At 35.4% G+C, this 19,681-nt stretch overlaps 1 protein-coding gene across 1 annotated transcript in view; it reads right to left on the bottom strand.

Moving 5' to 3' along the window:
• Positions 1 to 438: 438 nt before the first annotated feature.
• Positions 439 to 19,681, bottom strand: part of NTRK3 (neurotrophic receptor tyrosine kinase 3) — a 246,687-nt gene continuing 227,444 nt past the window's right edge. Inside the window, exons 14-17 of the mRNA XM_053464460.1 lie at positions 19,438 to 19,610; positions 9,812 to 10,055; positions 3,408 to 3,566; positions 439 to 2,447 (exon numbers count right to left, since the gene is read on the bottom strand). Coding sequence (XP_053320435.1) covers positions 2,262 to 2,447; positions 3,408 to 3,566; positions 9,812 to 10,055; positions 19,438 to 19,610 — 762 coding nt within the window. The 3' untranslated portion in view covers positions 439 to 2,261. The remainder of the gene's footprint in view (positions 2,448 to 3,407; positions 3,567 to 9,811; positions 10,056 to 19,437; positions 19,611 to 19,681) is intronic.

The following is a 19,681-nucleotide window of genomic DNA, read 5'->3' as shown; positions in this document are numbered from 1 at the left end:
ATGCTAAATGTGTACAACACTTACAAAAAGGGTTACAAAACTGAACTCATTTTTGGGAACTTCACTTAGGGGCAGTTGTCTCTCTTTCTGCATTACGTTTGTCATTGATGGTATCATCCATTTATTCCTATGACTGCTCAATTTTGCAAAGGAAGGATAACAGTGACCTTTTCTGACCTCTTCTTAATGGCTTTGTCATTGTTATGCCACAGAATCACAAGCTTATCACAGCATTTACACAAAGCATATGTTGAAGGTTTCAGGTCCATTTTTTTTTTATCACCTTGACCTTTTTTCATCAGCTACTCTGTCTTTGTGACTAAGCTCCACATCTAGTATACTAGATATCATGAACAACGTTTGTCTCATCTGGACAGCATCATATATGAAATAAAATCCGAAAACACTCTTTTTTTTTATTCCCGCCATCACCTGTCCTTTTTGGCATGAATGGTGTCATTGAGAGTTTAAAAAAAAAAAAAGATGAAGAAGAAGTGTAGTAGTATGGGCTAAGAATATTGTAGAAATAAGCCAAAATGTTATCAACAAATACCTTTACCAATAGTTTTTTTTTTCCTAGTCTTGCCATTCTTGGCAATTCCAAAGGTAAATTCCAACGCTCACTGCACCACGCATTAAGTTCTTCCCCTTGACTTAAAGACTTTCATGCTCCACATCTTTCGTTATCCAGATCAAGATGCACACTTTCCACTTGGGAGCACTTTTCTTGCATATGTTTTGGGATGAGAAAACTCCAGCAAGGACCATATATCCAAATGTCTCTCTTAAAACCAGCCCCTACCAGACATGCAACCGTTCTTTGCTCAAAAGGCAGATGCGTCGGTCCATTTTTCTGACATGGTAGGCGTCTTTCATAAGCTTAGTGGTGTGATCAGCCATTTCAAAGCCCAAAGTCAATGGTTTAAATGAGACAAAAATTGGACTAAATTAACAATATTATCACCAACAATGCATGAAAACCTGGCTTAACATATACTATTTAATCATGTAGATGCAATGGTCCCAAAGCTCAATTAGATGTCTAGATATTGTAATGATTTGCTTAGTATGGGGGATTTTTTATGACATGATTATATTCCTCATTAAAATGTCCTCTTGGATGCTTACATAAATAATAAAGACATTTACTTTTATTTTTATAGGTTGTTTCATTTATGAAAATAAATCTGTCCCTTAGATTATCAGGATACTCTGATAATTATTAATTTAACATGACTGGGAAATCACTGAAGTATGACATTCCCATTTATTTCAGACCTGAGACACACTACATTAAACCAAGACATCCCAATCTAAAACACTAAAAGTAGAAAGGACGTTAAAAAAATTGATCCATCTTCTATTAAATATTTGCCTTCACAATACTGATAACATTTGCGTACTTGTGTTAAAGGTTGTTGACTTGTAATACTGCTTAAAGGTACTTGGTGCTCAAAAATATAACATTGAAGAAAAACATCACAGCGTCTACTGTGTTCCCTTGGACTGATCAAAAATAACAATATTTTTTCAAAAACGTTAAAAATAAAAACCCAAAAAATTAGTTGCCCTAAGCAAAGATATTCTTACCCGTAGGTGCCAATTCCATTTCCAGAAATCATATATTCTCTACATATAGGAGTTAACAAATTATAAAAGTGTCTGTAAATTTAGAAGTACTGCAGTAGTTAAATGTATATCTTTCACAAAAACCCAAAAAAATGGCTGATTTGTTCTTCCTTCATCACTCCAGAATTCTATGCATTTTGCAGATTCTTCTCTGCGTGCACAAAGGGGGTCACCATGCTTCCAGTGTCACTGACAATGCATCTTGTTGCAGTAATCTGCCCTTGTTTATGTAACAAGGCTTTATGCTCCAATCTGTTTAAGCATCCTCTTAAGGCTTGATGCCGTCATGGAGTTTTGGATTGTCTTTATGCATTTAGTCGAGTAGTGATATTTGCACACTGTGAGAACAGGAGCAAACAATTGCCACGTTTGTAGTGGTATGTTTCCAAAAGTTCCCAAATCTTAAATCGGTGGCAGCTTCTTCCTCATTGGTTGTATTGGTGGAAGATAGTTAAAGAAAAAATGCTGCCTTTACAGGTTTATCTCCGTGTTGTTATATGTTGCAGGCACTTGAGTTTGTCTTTTTATTTCTTTTTTTTTTTTTTTTTCCTTATGAAGACTTTTTTTTTTGGGAAAAGCAGGGAAGGAAAGAAGAGGGTAAATAGGGTTGGATATTTTGTAACTGGCCTTTGCTAGCCTAGGATGTCCAAGTAGATGGGTGAAGCCTTTCCCAAAGCTTGAAGAATCTTGTAGATCTCTTTTATATTTAGTCTCAGCTGTGGTTCTCTTTGCCAGCATCCCAACATCATGTCATAAACTTCCTTCGGAGCCACTCTGGGTCTTTCCAAGACACGGCCCTGTGTGATGCATTCAATTACCTGTGGAAGAGACAAAAATTAGTAAGGTAATTGTGCATGTTCTACTTTTACACAAACACTGAAAAGATATGGTAAAGGCAACCTTAATCACCTTATATTATTTAATAATCTAATATAAAGCTGCCAAATTTAAAGCAATGGGAAATGTTGCCATGAAAGTAAAAAAAAAAAACTGATCGGACTTAGAAAACTAGACTTCCCAAGTTGTGGTCCCCCCGCCCGATACTCAAGTGTGAGTTTCCTCTGAGGTAATACCGCCAACTACCTACTAGCCAACAAAATGTCAACTAAAACAATCACTCCAGCTTAACGTTAGTTTGTAGCAATTTATATAAATATTAAAAGTAATCTACTCTTTTCAGCGCACCATTTCCCTTATGTTTGAGCTTGTTATTGCTTTTGGTTGAGGTATTTGGCAGGCCATATTTTCCAGTATTATACCCATGTCATGAGCAATGAATAGGGCTGACTACTTTGGATGTCTGCAGTCTGTGTGCTTTCATCACGGGCTTGTGTTTGTTTATGGCTCAGAGCTCTGTACCACTACATGTCTGCAGGTGATCCCGTTCAACGGTCAAGAAGCAGACAGTAGATTTAATCAAAACAGACATTGCGTTTTTTCACCTCCTTGCACTGCAAAAGTAGGATGTCAGTGTTATGCTCTAACGGCGACCATTTCATGTTGAGGTGGTTAAAACATCTTAATCTGCCACCATAGCAAAGATCTTGTTAGATTTTTAACATTATGTATGAAATAACCTGAAATACTCCATCTCATAATATTTAATATTCTAAAAGACAAAATGAGGCCTAGTGGCTTCACTATACAGCTTCAACTGAGTGATCATTGACAAAAATTGGAAGAATCTGTTTTTTACCAAATTAATTTCTTCTACGCGTCCCATACATAATGCTATTTCCAATAAAAAGTATATACAAAAACAAGATATTGTGCTTTACCTCGGTATTTGACAGTTGAAACCATGGTTGTTTTCCATATGTGAATATCTCCCACAGAATAACACCAAAACTCCATACGTCGCTATCTGTTGTGAACTTTCTGTACATAATACTCTCAGGAGGCATCCATCGAATTGGCAACATCGTATGACCCCCAACCTGCAAATAAACAAAACCAAATAAGCTTCCATTTCTTGGTCTGTCATCAAACATAAACTAAGTATAAGCTAACAAAGGGGAATCAGTTACTCAGTTATACATCCCACAGACTGCAGGACAGCACCTTACCTTTGTCGGACAGTAATATGTGACATGGCTGATGCAGTCATCTTGTGTCCCACTCCTACCACCGCGTTAAGCCAGAGATCCACCCCAAGCTTAACACCATTATATTTATTGGCTAAGATATTGCTATATAAATCTTAACACAATATGTCTTTGTGAGCATTGTTATATGTCTAACTTATTTGTTTTGTCTCCTAAGGCACCATTATGACAAGAATCTTGTAGGAAAGTCTAGTGGGACTCTATTTTACTCCTTAATGACCATATGACAAACTATTACATCCTAAAATAAGTTGGCCAAACAACCACTAGGACATTATTGTATGTCCTAAAGATTTTGCACCATCAGGGACGTTTCCCCACTGATACCCCGAGGATTAGGCTAAATAACTGGGTGCAAGTGCAAGTTCTACTTCAAATTAGCTTGAAACGGCCCTGTATTCCTAATGTCAGTACCTGTGCTTTTCTGAATATTTTAAAAATAATTAACAAATTACTGTAGTATGTCAAGGAGTATTTTGTTCATACTCTTCTTTACTTTCCAGTAACTCTTCTGGATCAACAGTAAGGTTGAACTTGATGAACTTTTCCATAGAATAGTCATAGTTATAGACTGCAAAGCATACAGGATGACATTATTAATGTAGTTTTACATCATCTATGAGTTTTTCAGACATTCTCAGGGTCATCCCCAGACCATATGGCAATCGGACCACAATACACATTTTTCTACTTTCCAAACTAAAATGTGCTAAATTTCAACGGTTCAGAAAAAAAAGATTATTCCCTATTTAGAACTCAAATGCTTCTAATGCTCACCTGGCACCAAAAGAGGTTTGGGGTTTGTTTTATTACAGTTATTTCTCCAGCCTGGTTTAAACTGTTCATACTTGATCCAAGCTATTTTTAACTTCAGTTATTTGATAGACTCAAAACCCATACTGCTTTCCCGAGTACGATTAGATTCAGGCTTATTGAAGTATAGCTCAGCCTCTATCCTGTAACCCAGCCTTGGAGCCTAGACTACATTAAATCTGTCATAAAACAACCCTGCAGCTTAAGCCATGACAATAAAAATAATAAAAAAATAATAAATACATGGAGAAGCATTCTGAGTAAATTGTGTTACAAGCTTTTGCTGGCTGAAATAAAAGGAGCCTACAAGAAGATAAGCTTCAGACGTGGAAAATGTCAAAATCTGTGAAGGTTAACCTTTTTTTTTTTTAATTATGGTAAAATCTAATTATACAAGTTTACAGTAATTTCATGGAGCTGTAATTGTTATTCGTGTATTTGTTTTGCATTAATAATATGGGTATTGTAAATGTAGGTTCTAAGTAGATTTTTATTAGAACGCTAGAACTGTAATTATGCTCCCTCCTATGGCTCTGATCTTAAGACACGTTACATTAATTAAAAATGTAATGTTTTTTTAGGGCTTGTAAATAAATGCCATGTGTTTTCTGCAGTAATGTGTGTGTGATTGTTTATAATTCTATGTATATTTGCATGAAGAGTAATAATAATAAAAAAAAATATTATTATTATTATATAGTGTTATCATATTCTGCAGCACAATACAGTATATATATATATATATATATATATATATATATATATATATATATCACTTAAAATAATCCGATACATTGGCTTTGATTTGTATGTCACCATCATGCATTTATATGGTCCTATCTATGTTTTAATAGCTAAAGAGTTTTAATATCATTATATCTTGTTCCCTAAACACCACTTCTTAAATATACCTGTATTTTTAAGAATATTCTACAGAAATGTGTCTTTTCTGGTCATTGACAACTTCACTACACACTTCAAGAATCCATCAAATCAAAGCGCTTTTGAGTTCCTGCAGTAGTAGTCATGTACTGCGTAATGTTAAATACTTTGAAATCCAGTCAGTAGATATTTCAGTTAATAGCCACACTTTCTAATGCTTAGTTTATCGACTGCATCCCTAGCAGAAAGGGCTAATTGGCTGTATTAATCTTACCTGTTTAATGTAAATGAACCCAGATCTCAAAAAAATTATAGCACAATCCAGAAGTAAATTGGAAAAACTAAGATAATTACAAATTCACGCACAAACCCAAAGAATATAACAATGTAGTGTAATTATCCAGATTAATAAACTCTTATACTAAGCGGAAGTCTGTGTTTTCTGGTGTAAAAGTGTGAAAATGCCATAAAAGTATATTAATTATATATATATATATATATATATATATATATATATATATATATATATATATATAAATAAACATTTATTTATATATATATATATATATGTGTGTATATATATATATATATATATATATAATTAATATACTTTTATGGCATTTTCACACTTTTACACCTTTATATATATATATAATTTTATATATATAAATAAATGTTTATTGATTCATTAAAATCTCCCTTACCTACAATTCAAAACATACATCTTCAATGCATCAGATAATATATGCCATCAGCTATGCTGTGCACATATGGTAATTACATTTAAAATATTGTAATGTGTGCATTAGAAGTATATTAAGTTTACACTTCAGCTGGCAATCACAATGCTAAAACCAGCTCAAAATAAAGTATAATAATAATAATAATTTCAGTGAAAACATTTGTAGAAAGTATTGTATTAAATAATTTCAATAATTAGTGTTGTTTTTCATATAGTATATATATAGTGTGATTGTAAACATACCCAAAAATGGAAACTTTGCTGATTAATTCCAAATCCAAAAGTGTATTGGTGACCTGTGGTATGGGATATAGCTTTACCCATATACAGCATATTTGGCATGATTAATTTGCCTATACCCATGCCTAAAATCTTCAAATGGCTATCTCATCTTCTTATTTATAAAGGGGATGTCAGCGACCAAAGCGTAGTGCTAGATATGCATGGGTCAGGGCTAGCCCTGGTTTTATTCCTTTAAGCAGATAAATGCATTGATATATATGAAGATAATTTGAAAATTGACAATATTTAATTGTTCTATATAAAGTAAAGTTATTTTCCTGTGTAGTGTATAACAAATACCTACGTTAAGAGAAGAGGGGTTTTTTTTGCACTTTGTGCAAATTGAACAAAAAACCCTGCTTTGTTCAGATGTTTTGGGACTTTTGGTCATTTTACAAAAATACGGACATAGGTAAAGCTAGATTTGGTACTTCTGCTGATTACTCCCTGTTGGCCTCATCGTTACATCTCCAACAATTCATGACACAACCACTGGGCATTATACCGTAACATAATCTGAATAGATGAATCTATTTTTTTTTTGTTTATTTTACTAGTCTCTGAGTTTAGCAGACACCCTTTACAACATTGCACACCCTATATCACTCCTCTTATGGCCAAATACTATCGTAACCACCCTCTTTACTTTGCCCACAACTCGGCTATTTAACTTGTATGACTCAGTTAATATGCACACCAACATATCAATGCATTTAAGTACGTGTGGCAGTAACATACTACTGCAGTGTTTCAGTTTCCCCCTTAGGATCAGAATCCCTAATGAACAGTGGGTCGGTCTTTGCAGATCTTCATATGTCTGCTATGGCTCATTGGAGATAGTGGTGTCATCTGATCTGTCGACTAATGTGCTAATCTACGACATTTCCATTACTCTCATTTTAATGCTGCGCTATCAGTAATAAATAATACTTTTTCACTAATTCCAACATGCACATATTCTGTAGTAGTGAAGACCTAAATTCACTGAACTCTAGAATATATTCAGATAAGGTCCATGTTGTAACAAAACTGGAACCTTCCAATAATACTTAAAAGGACTGTAAGATTAGACTAATGGCAAGAAATCAGGGCCACAAAATTGAAAACTAAAACTGAGCATGGGTGTGGGACCCTAATCAACGGTGATCATTGTTAAATAATGAAATCAGGACTGACATTAGCTCTTTGCTCGGTGACATACAATGTGATTGGACCACTGCGTCTGATGATGCCCAATTCTCTCCGCAGTTCTGAAGGCGGTATTTTAGAGATCATTATTTCTACAGTTTCAATCTAGTGAAAATGGTTAGTGCTCTTTTAATTATCATAAGGGTGCATTAATCAAACCCTCTCTTGCCTCTTCTCCAAAATGAATTTCATTTTCCAAAGGGCAAGCAAATCAATTTTACCAGTTGCAGTAGCAGACATGATGTGTGTGTCTAAGACTCTGTGGATAACACACAGATTGGGGTGAGAGCTAAATGTAAATGGGTAAAACATATAAAAGAATTTAGATCATGATAATGTGTCGTTCTCTTAATTAATATTCTTATTATTGCATGCTCTCTGGATGTAGGGTGATATGGCATCTTCCAGAATATGCAGATATCCAAAATCTATAATAAAGCAAAACCAAAAATAAGATTCTAAAGACATTAGCTACTGTCCTCTTTATTTAATGTTTCCAACCTGCAACCTGTGAGTTACAGCTGAGACAAATGATAATGAGCTAAATTCAGACAACCAAGCATTTTCCCAGTAGATTAATCTCTATTACTTTAGAACAAGGGTAAAAACAGCATATAACTTTCCAGCCATTATTGAACATCAATTCTTAAAGGCTTGATACAAATCTGGAAGCTGTAGCCAATCCTTGGCGGACCACCAGCCAAAGGAGGGCACAGGGGCATCACAAGTAAATGCCAAGTGAGGTATTCTGTACCTATAAATTATTAACATGGATATTGACCTTACTAACTATATAAAAGTAAAAATCTTTACAAACTTTCTCTTAGTTTTTCAAACCATTACATTGAGAAAAATAACGACCTTCTGTTCCAAACAATATAACCAGATAATGGTTGATCTTTTTAAGACAAACATTTGTGACTTTTGTAGGAGTCGACAAATATTGTTAATGATGTCCCCTTTAAGAAGGTTATCTGGACTTCTGCACAATGTACATTCTACTTTCAGAGTGAAATGAACTAGAAACAAATAATTTGGGCATCATCAAAAACCTACTGGAAACAATTAGCACTATTTAACCGAAAACACCTACAGAGGCACCCAGGAGACAGAAAGCCTTAAAAAACAAAGTTTTTAGTGTGGTCTCTGTTCTGCAGCGTAATACAGAGTTGACTGAGCAGAGAAAATGATAAAGGGGTCTCAAGGGGAAAATCTAAAGCAAGAATGAAACTCAATGTGAAATCATTTGGCTGAGTCAAGTTTCATTATCCCATTGGGACTATTGCAGCTACTTCAGCTTTGAAGCATTAACAATCCGGCACAAGCCACTTTTACTAATATCATTTTAGAATCACCCAGTGACAATGGTAATGGAGAGAACAGTCACTGCTGTAATTACTAATCACTTAAATATCCTGCAATACTGTATCAAACATATGGAGTCCTTTAAAACATATTCAAACATAAAGTATCATAAAGTATGAGATTATTCTTTACAGATGTCAGATCCTTCTGTATAGTGTATGTTGACATCTTTTACACAGAACATTAAAGGGGGACTTCCGCCACTTTTTATCACTAGTATCAGATTATAAAAAATTGGGTTTTAACTATATATATATATATATATATATATATATATATTATTTTTGTCAATAGTAGTTATATGATTTGAGAGCTACCTCCTGCTCAAAAATAACAGTGGGTCCTTTCAAGATAAACTGTTCATAATATATTATATTACTCTTACCAGCCGTCCATAAAAAGTCAACATAGTATTAATCTGGTGGGAACACCAATTATGAAGTATTTCCTATGCCCATTCCCCGTCTTTGCCATCATTAGTGGTCCCTTTCTCCTCCCACTGAACCTGTTTAGTCTTTGTAAAAGGAAACAAAAGTTGCTGGTACAATACATAACGTACACCTCTAAGCACAAATTAGAATGATTTCCCAACATTTGTGATGTGGGGGATAGTTTAAGTATAATTAACACTAGAAACTGATAAAGGAGCTCACAAAGACCATGTACAGTTGATAATCTGTTACAATCTTTGAATAGCATAATTTCCAGCAATGGTTTACTAATGAATTTTTATATTTGACCTTATGGTCACTGCATACTGTTGTTTGTTTTGTGTCATTGTATGTGACATATAATATAGCCTTACTCTGTAGTAGTCTGTACTGTAGACATCACGTGACATGCCAAAGTCTCCAATCTTGACAAGCAGGTTCACCCCCACTAAGCAGTTTCTCGTAGCCAGGTCTCGATGAACAAAATGTTGCGATGCAAGATAAACCATTCCTGAAGCAATTTGTGTAGCAATGTGCAGCATCTGAGACAAGCCCAGGTCACCTTTAGTCTGACGTGGCTGGCCATCTACGAGGATCATGGCGTCAGGTCCATGTGCTCTGAAGAAAGAAAAATCATTTGTTTTGTTTATTGAAAAGCTTAGCAAAAGAAATAGACAACAAAGTCAACATTTTTTCATTCCTATTATGGACATTATCACTACAAAGGATTGTGTTTGTTTACTTTTATTTGAGTTTGCTTTCTTAACCAACAACATGCCATATAAAAAGTAAATTATTTTGCGTCTTCTGTTAATCTTTCATTCTGTCAGTCATGTATACGCAGGCTGGTATGTGCCTTAGCTTGTTTTTCTAATGGAGAGGAGATTTTATAAAATAAGAGTTTTGACGATTAATAGGTACTTTTGCCTTGCCATGCAAAATAATATTTCAGAGTAAAGACCTGGTAACCACCAAACTGCTTACTTGCTTTTTTGTTTGTTTGTTTTTACGGTAGAGTAAGCATTAGATAGCTAGTTTAGTCCTGCTCCGTTATTTTGCCATAAATGCAGAAAAAAATAGCAAAAGTAGTAGAAATTATTTTTTTTAAAGTCCCCACCCCCTTTTGAAAATGTAGTTGTAGATATATGTAGATTGCAGACACAGCCAATGTAGATTGTGTCTCATCAGCAGCTCCTCTCCAGATGAAGCCTATGGATTTAAATATAAATGTGAAACACACAAGCATTCTGACGGGGAGCTAAGGGAAGGCATAGTGGTTGGCTTAGCAGCTGATGGGCAGCCCAGCCAAGTCAATGAAAAAAAGATATTCTAGTGATCGCTTGTAAAAATGATTTCACCCACAGAGTGTAACTATATTTCGCGTACAGGGTTGGCATTCTGAGCCCAGATTGCCAGTTATATTTGCTGTCAGTAGCTGGCACACCCTTGGCAAAGATTTAATGGGAGCCATCTCTCACACAAGTAAACATACTAGAAGCTCAGCCAAGTAAAATTTTTGAGAAACTCTGTTCAAAAGACCTGCCAAAACTGTTACATTTGTAGCAAGCAGTTCAATTAAATGACTTGGTGTGATAATGATGTGATACATTTAATTGAGCAGTGATATTTTACTGGCATAAGTCCTAGAAATCACCACGATTACGGATTACTGCGGATTCTACCGATCTTCAACTTCATTTCTCCTGAGGAAGCCGTAAAAACGGCGAAACGCGTTGAGATATTGAGGACTTCATCTGCATTTCCACTTCGCTGGACTTTTTCAAACTAACGATTTGACCTGTTTGAACTCAACCATTTTGTAAGTGTTTCCATACTTGCACACTTAACATTCAGTGAGATACTACACCATATGGTTGTTTTCTTTTGCTTTTATATTTATAGAGTTTTTAAAGAATAAAGAACATTTTTCGACTTTCAAAGAGCTGCTTGTGCTGGCACTGTTTGTGAGTGTATTTTATACTTCTACAAATATCCCAGTTTTGTTACTTTATCACACTATTACAAGCATTCTCTCTTCCCATGTATATATGCGCCCCGATTTCCATTGGTTTTAATCAATGTAAACCCTATGCTTTAACCACATAAAGGAAACAAACATATATATATATATGCACACAGTAAATCACAGTTTTGACTTTTGACCCTGGGTGTTCGTTTTACCTTTCTAATATGTGTGAATTCACTTTAGACATTCATAAAACATTTTAGGCATTCTGAATATAGGTACACCTATTTGCACAAACATGTAATCGATTATTATTACATTACTTTACACTGATCAAAACGGGAGATTGAGTATTCCAGCGTTGTACAGAAATAAGGCCAAGAGCCAGAAATTCCCAATTTATTAAAATTCAGCCTTTGATATACTTTCTCTCTGTGCGCCTAAACTTTGATGAAACTCTTTGGAATTCAAACCACTGTCCCTCACTCCTCGCCTATGCCCCTTTTTCTAGCAGCTTAGACTGTTTGGGGGTATTAGTGTATCTCAGCGATTACAGCCCTAAGAGGTAATGTGTATTTAAACAGAATAAAGTGTGTTTAGAAACTAAATTCTATAACAAAAATAATGTCTTTATTATAAACATAGCTCACAAATTTTAATAAAGTCTTGCCCCAAGCAAACCAAAAGTGTCCATACAAATCTATGGAGGTATATATTTTATTTGTATTTATTTCCAGTGTTTGGTTGTGATCTTATCTTGTACAAAATTCCAATTGAGATTTGCTTATTTGTATTTGGTTTTATTATCTTTCTCCAATTTCATACACATTAGCCTTTCCCGCTTCTCATTTAATTAGTAAACAACTCAAAATGTTTGCTGCCCACATAACTTAATTACCGCTGATCCTTCAAAGGTTTCGCTAAGAGAAGGGAATGCAAAAAATCACGACGAAATGTAAACACAAAATGAGTTGCATGAATAGATTGGGTGAATTACAATATTCATCTGAAGTGCTTAGTAAATATAGTTGATTTCGGAAATGACTACATAAATATGTCTGCCCTTGAGACCAATGTGCAGTTTAGAGACAATGGCTTGTAGTACATCATTTGTTTGAAGAGAAAAGTCAGTTGCTTTGTTTTTCGCATAATTATATTATGTATTACACGATATGGGGAAGAATCTGTGAGAATACAAACACGTGTTTATTAAAGCTTTGTTTTTTCACTTTTAAGCATGCCTAGCAAATTTGGACCTGTACTCATAGTGTCATTGAAAAACGGTTGCAAATAAAGCTATGTAAGGTTTGTTAAACAAGAATTGTCACATCTATCACACAAATATTTTTTTACCTTTATTTATTAATACTTTTTATTTATTAAGCACCATAACAATTATACATTAACACATACAGACACATCAGGTGTTAGCCTGTGAGCTTGCCATAAAGCCTTATGGTACTTTTATACAATGTTTCTGGCTCTCAGGGTCCTGCTTGTGAGCTGACACTCTAATGTGAATATGTCTATGACATCTCTCATAATCCCATTATAATTATATATAGAAAGTCCTAATTTACAAAATTTACAAACTTTATCAAACTCAGTAGACAATCATAATGGCTTTTGGTGTTTTCATTCATGTAGTCAGCGTGTAATTGCTGTAATGTTGAAGGGTCTTCTCTTTTAGTGTCTACTGTATAATCCACTTTTATCTATAATTATTAGCACAGTTTTGCAATTCTTTTCCACACAAATTGGGAGACTAAGTCATGCTTTAGGCCTAAAGAATGATATATTGCAGTTAGCTATGATTCTGTAGACTAGAGGACTGCTGGTGTTGTGGGCGGAAGCGGGCGGTCAGGCACTGTACCTACGGGTCCCGGTAATCCTGCACAGTCCCGCAAGGCTGCCTTCGAGTTGCTCCCTCTTCTCTTCTCCTCCCATGAACACAGCGGAGTCACGTGATGTGACAACACTTCCCGTGACTCCGCCTTGTTCCTGGGCGGAGCAAGAGAAGAGACGCTGTGAGGGAGCAATTCGAAGGCAGACTTGCGGGACTGTGCGGGAAATCTGCAGTTCAGGTAAGGAGGTGGGCGTGATTGGTCACAAATGTGGCGGGAGCGGGCGGGATTGGGCACGCATGTTGCGGGAGCGGGCGGGAGTGGAACACCCACATTGCGGGAGCGGGCGGGATTGGACAAAAAATCAGCAGGAGTGGGCGGAAGCGGAATTAAAAAAGCAGTCCTGCGCAGGGCTCTACTGTAGACCATATAATGTTTTGAAGGCAATGAGAGGTTACTTTGCAATTATAAGGAAAAGGGTTATGTTAAATGTGGGGGCTAAAGGGATAGAAAACCAAGGTAAGAAACAGTAGATCATTTAATGGTTACAGGAACCTTGTATTCTTAAGACGTTCTGCATTAACTTCAGCCTTTGCTGGAGAGATACACTCTATGGTTTCCAGGATAACTGAAGTTATGAAAACTCTACAATCATGAAGCCCAAATTACTCATCCCTTCTTTAGGTAGTCTACAAAAAGTGTTTGAATCTTATTAATAGGAGTAATTGTATTCTACTAGATAATCTAGAAACACAGTGTTTTTCCAGAAACCACACAAAATCTTACCGGCTTAATGCTATCACATTACCAATTTGCTTAAAGATATCCCAAGGGTTTTTTTTTTTTAAATCTCCTAACAAGATGCAGAAAGAGTGTTTAAAAAAAAATACAAATTCAGACATATTACAAAAGATATCCCTCATCATAAATCAAACAGCAATTCCTTTACGATACCCTGTCAGCACTTTTTTTTATGCCTTTCACCCATCATAAACCCATTTCTCTGGGAATGAGCAGATTGAAATTGCACTGAATATACTGTACTGTACATTTACCACATGAAACAAACCACCGCTGTCAGCGATAACAAAAGATATTGGCTGGGACAATGTGCAGGAGATGTGGCACAGTAAAGCAATCAGATGATTACTCAAAGGTAAAACAATGGTTGAAAAAAAGTGTAAAACTAGAAAAAATAAAAATTACTTTATTTTTCATTTCTAAATTTTTTTTTATTTTTATTTTTTTAAAAAATGGGTTCATAATCTTAGTTTGCAGGAGGTTTAAATGTTGTGGTCTTTTGGAGACTTGATATTTTTGTCAAACCTATTCAAATAGCATTTTAATACAAATAAGATTGATGCCTGAAAATACATTTCAAAGTCACAAGCTACACAATGAGCGGCCTTCTGAAAATTACTCTCTAGAATGGTTTTAAAGAATGGGCCAGTTAGGGTGGTAATGCCAGAGTTAGGGTGGTAATGCCAGAGCGTCTCATGCTTGTTTAAAGTTAGATGTTATATACAATCATTCCCCATGTTTAGCTTTAAAAGGTATGAAGAAAATATTTTTTTCTGAACAGTTAGATCAAAAATGGTGAGACCTACAACAAAGCTTTATTTTTTTTTCATCTTTTACTGGAGGATTCTTTTGTATGCTGATTCAAATTTCATACATTAAAGATGTTCGTAGAATACCTACATCGACATCCCATGCCGTGAAAAGGTGTGAAAATCCTTAAGAATCTTTATAAATATGGAGATTTAATCTGTCACATGGAAATCATAACTTTGAAGAAATTCAGAAATACATGTTTTATTTCAGGTGCTAGAATTTTCATATACAAGGACAGAAAATGATTGGCTCTAAATTATGTGGCTCTGTCTTGGGGTGATTCTTAACTGTAAAATCTCCTGCAGAGTGTGCTAGTGGAATTGTCTGATTTCTTTTGAGGAGACAGGGTACAGTATTTGTCGATTTGCACATTTTACATAGTATTTTCTAGGAATTCATGGAAAAAATTACTTTACTATGACAACTACATTTGAGATAAAATTTAATCAACTCCTCGGTACTCGATTTACTTTATGCAGCATGATGCCTGGAGCTTTACATGTCCCCTTGCTGGACACATAGTGTTTGTAATTTTCTCCAGTTAGTAGAGTTCTGTTGAGGTCTGTAAGCCATATGGCTGTCCCTAGTTTTAGTGACACATTTACTGGAGATGGAACATGGCAATGGAGTCCACATTTTTTTGGTCTTCTCTAGAAAAGATTCTTTCCCTGAACTAAAAACAATGCCTTAAAGGTTAATAAAAAGTGATTGATGTGGCATACAGTATATAATATGGCATATACTGCTTCACAGCTGTTAGAGCAGAGAGAATTTAAAGCTAACTGGATCTCTGTGAATAAGATGCTGGGTGAAAAGTAACACCTGCAGTGGTTGTTAAAATAAGTATTCCTGTGTGTGTAAATGTGGACCAGGAGAAGGCGTCTTCCAACAATACAAAGAAATGTGTTGGCAGAGGTACAATCCTTTGTTATAGGGAGTAGATACCCTGTAGCCAATTATAACCTGGGTCACAGAGGAAGCCTTTCAATGTTGAAATGTGTCTTTTGTTCATTGGTGTACCTGGGAACTCCCCCGGTTTGACCTGGAGTCTCCAGGTGCAGGCCTGCTTCCCTAGAACTCTGGGTCAATTTCTCTAGGCAGGAGAGCAGCATTTAGCCACACCTGCTGCCCCGGCCACTTTCCTATCAATCCCCACCCACTAAAGGCTAGTCCTGCCCCTAAACACAATGGTCCCTGCCCCTTCATTAAGCCACTCCCCTAAATAGGAAGCGTTCTGGGTAGCCTGAGAGTAATCTTTGAAGTCACCAAGCTTAGGCCATCTCCACAAACTGTCTTCATGCTGGGTTACTTAATTAATATCCCAATGTAAGTGCCTTACAAACCCTTAAATACCCTAATGCCCTAAATAAAATTTTAAAAAAAATGTTAATAAAATGTATGACTTTAAAACATACAACAAGCAATTTGGATTTTATGAACAAACATATATATCGCTTATTGGTAGGTACTTGAGGCTAATAGGTATGATGGGTGTTCCCATGAATCTAAAATCCTTAATTGTGTGTGTGTGTGTGTGTGTGTGTATATATATATATATATATATATATAATCAAAAGACGTGAAAAAAATAGCGACAATACATAAAAAATATGTTATGTACTTCAATTCTGTGTAAATACACTTGCTCCTAAATGAAAAATCACTTTGTAAGATTTGTGAAAACATAAACAGGTAACCTTAACAGATGTCCTCAAACCTTGCCATTTTAAAATTATATTGTTCACCAACCAAGTCAAAAATCAAAAAGTTATTTTAAACTCTCAACTCCCTGTTGTGTATGGAAATCTACTCCCCACCTGTATTCTCACATGATGCCATGTATTGGTGTTTAGCTATCACAAAAAGCAATACATAAGTATTAGATCCCGCTTTACGTGTATACTCTTGGAAATGGTGCCTTACGTCGCTGTTCCCAGGATTTGCAAGATTATTCCTACAGTTAGTTATTTCTCTCCTATTGTGAAGCTGATGATCGTCTTGTCTTTGTGAATGTGGAGCTGGGATAAAGGAAATATGCTACAAGGTACAATTGTTTGACTTAACAGAAACAGACACTTCTGTGTTGGGTCCAAGCTAGCACTGGGTCAAACTGGGTCAAACTAAGTATTCTATCCCATTTAGCTTTGTTGCATTGCCCAAAACGATTCTCCCAGCATTTAGCAACACGGTATCTTTTCCAAGCTTGGAAACGGTCAGCTTTTAAAAGACCGTAAAATGAATTTGTCCGACTTTAATTGTGACTTTCAATAAAAATTGGAAAAGCAGTAAAATGGGAGAAGCTCACTTTATAACCAGCTTCTCTTGGAACAGCATCATAAATAACGTTCTTGAGGTTTTATTGCAGTTCATTGTGCCTTGTGGAAAAAACATTGAACAATAAAGGTGACCGATGAAGCAGGGAAGTCATTTTAATTTTAAACTGTCGACCATGTTGGTGATTAAATGCTTAGGAGGTCTCCAGGGACAATGCTTCATAAGGTCCTAGCCATTGACCACGTTTCAAAACTAGATATTTTGGTCTGTGATGTCAAAATCTGGAATAGGTATTTTGTTTTAAACAAAGGACTGAATGTGTTACACACATCAAGGTAAAGCAATAATGTTCCTCCGTGAGAATGTTTGGAACAGATGTAAACAAGATGATCCTTCTCCATACAGGGGCATGTCAGGTCTAAATCATACAACCAAACAACATGTAACAACAAAACAAAGTATTTAAATCCTGTGTACCCAGTGAAACTAAAAATAATTATATGAATACATAAAAACATGGCAAGTAAAATTAATAGGGTCATTGGAAATTGCTGTCATAAGCCCCACCAACCATTACAAATGCATTAATTCTCAAAGTGTGAATGAAATGAGTTGCAAAGGTGCAAGAATAGGGAACAAATTTGGTATTCAGTCTTGGCTATGAATCCTAGCTCCTGTTAAATGAGCACACACAGAATAACTGTACTGTTCAGCCACATATAAATGTTTTTGTTCAGTAAAAAAAGAGCAAGCAGGCACAGTAATTATGCACAGGCCACCATTTAAATTGGCACAAACCCAATGACCCAACATATTCAATATTGAGGGTAAGACTTAAGCAATGCCAAACCAGGCTCTGTATGCCAACCATAACAAATGCCTAGGTTGATTTATTGTCATAGTCCAGTCCTGCATGCTACACCCAAAGTTGTACATTGTATAATCGTACTGCCTTATAGAGTCTCTAAAGACTAGGCTGTATTTTATGAAAAGGGCCAAGGACTAAAATCAATTATAAAAGACCTAACTTGATAAAGACATCATCGTGAGGTCGAAATGTTGTTGTCTTTCTCCTTCAATAAATCTGCCTGATGGAACCCTTGAGTGCCTGGAGCCTTTTTCTATTTTTAAAATCAATTATAGACATTTATATACAAATATAAGTAGCAGCATACAGATATAGGAATGAGACACCAATATTTCATAATCTGTTCCTTTTGATCTGGGACAGTGTGTATCTATCTAGGTGGTATGTATCTGAATAGTATGTATCATGTTTTTTTTTTTTTTTTTTAAAAACATTCCAAATATTTTATTAGGTTTGAGAGGTCTGTTGGTAGAATTCTGAGTTTAACATCCTGGATACCCCTGATTCAAATCCTATTTTACCTTAAATATGACATGTACTTATTATTTTTAAGAAATTTGTTTTACTAAAAAAGGAAATAAACAAAAAACTTAATTTACAAAGAACGCTGTGCACAGCGATGTTGGAATGTTTCAGCTCCTGCTGCAATTATGTATGTGTTTATCATCCAAAACAGGAAAATATCAAGGGTCCAATTTACGAAATACCAGCAAACATTACTTGTAATTATTTGAAGAGGTGAGTACCACTCCATTACAAATTTAAAAACATGATTTTTATGTAATCTGATCAAAGCAAGTGCTTGGAAACACTATTAATTAAATGTGTGCTGAAGATTTTAATAATTCTCTTGGGCTGAAAAATACATAGAAAGAATACATTAAACACACATTAGTATTGTTGCTGCCATATCACTGTTTTGATTGCCATTTTTTTGCCAGTTCAGTACAACAAGATAACTAACTAGTATTTTTTTACAATCATTTAACCAAAATATGTCTCATGGAACAAATAATGGTTTATTACAAGACAATAACAGATCATCGTACCCTTCCTTTTCTTTCTAGTTGCAAATATCAAACCCTCCCTTAAACCTGACAATATCCTTTCTGTGCCCTTGCTTAGAGCAGGACCAGATAGTGGGTTTAGAACATTGTAGCCAAGTGTTTTATACCAGACTTGTCTCCTGGGCTGAATAGTGCCAACCCTGTTCTAGTGATCTACTTAGTTCTCTGTTGCTGTCCAGCTGCACCCAGTCATCCACTGTGTACAGTTACCTGCTTAAATCAAACCTAGAAAATGTGGGGTGGAAATAATGTTACAATTTTACAATTTGATACTGAATGTTGCACAAATGAGTATTACATTACATCAGACAGATCATCAGTAACTATTCCTAATACAAGGTGAATTTTTCTTACAATTATAACTTACCTCAGAAACTTATTGAGATCCCCATGTTTCATGTACTCAAATACCATGATCAGTGGGTCACCATCACCACACACACCATAAAACTTGACAATGTGGTCATGTTGCAGGTTTGTAAGAAGTTCTGCCTCTCTTTGGAAGTCTTTACGAGCCGCCAATGTGGGATCTTTCAAGGCCTGCAAGAAAACCCAAATACCTTACTTGCATAATTCACTTAAAAGAAAAAAAAAGAGAAAAGAACGAGCTA

The sequence above is a fragment of the Spea bombifrons genome, chromosome 4 (genome assembly GCF_027358695.1).
Source record: "Spea bombifrons isolate aSpeBom1 chromosome 4, aSpeBom1.2.pri, whole genome shotgun sequence".
Lineage (NCBI taxonomy): Eukaryota > Metazoa > Chordata > Amphibia > Anura > Pelobatidae > Spea > Spea bombifrons.
Note: the sequence above shows the minus strand (reverse complement) of the source record. Positions and strands in the feature narration are given on the sequence as shown.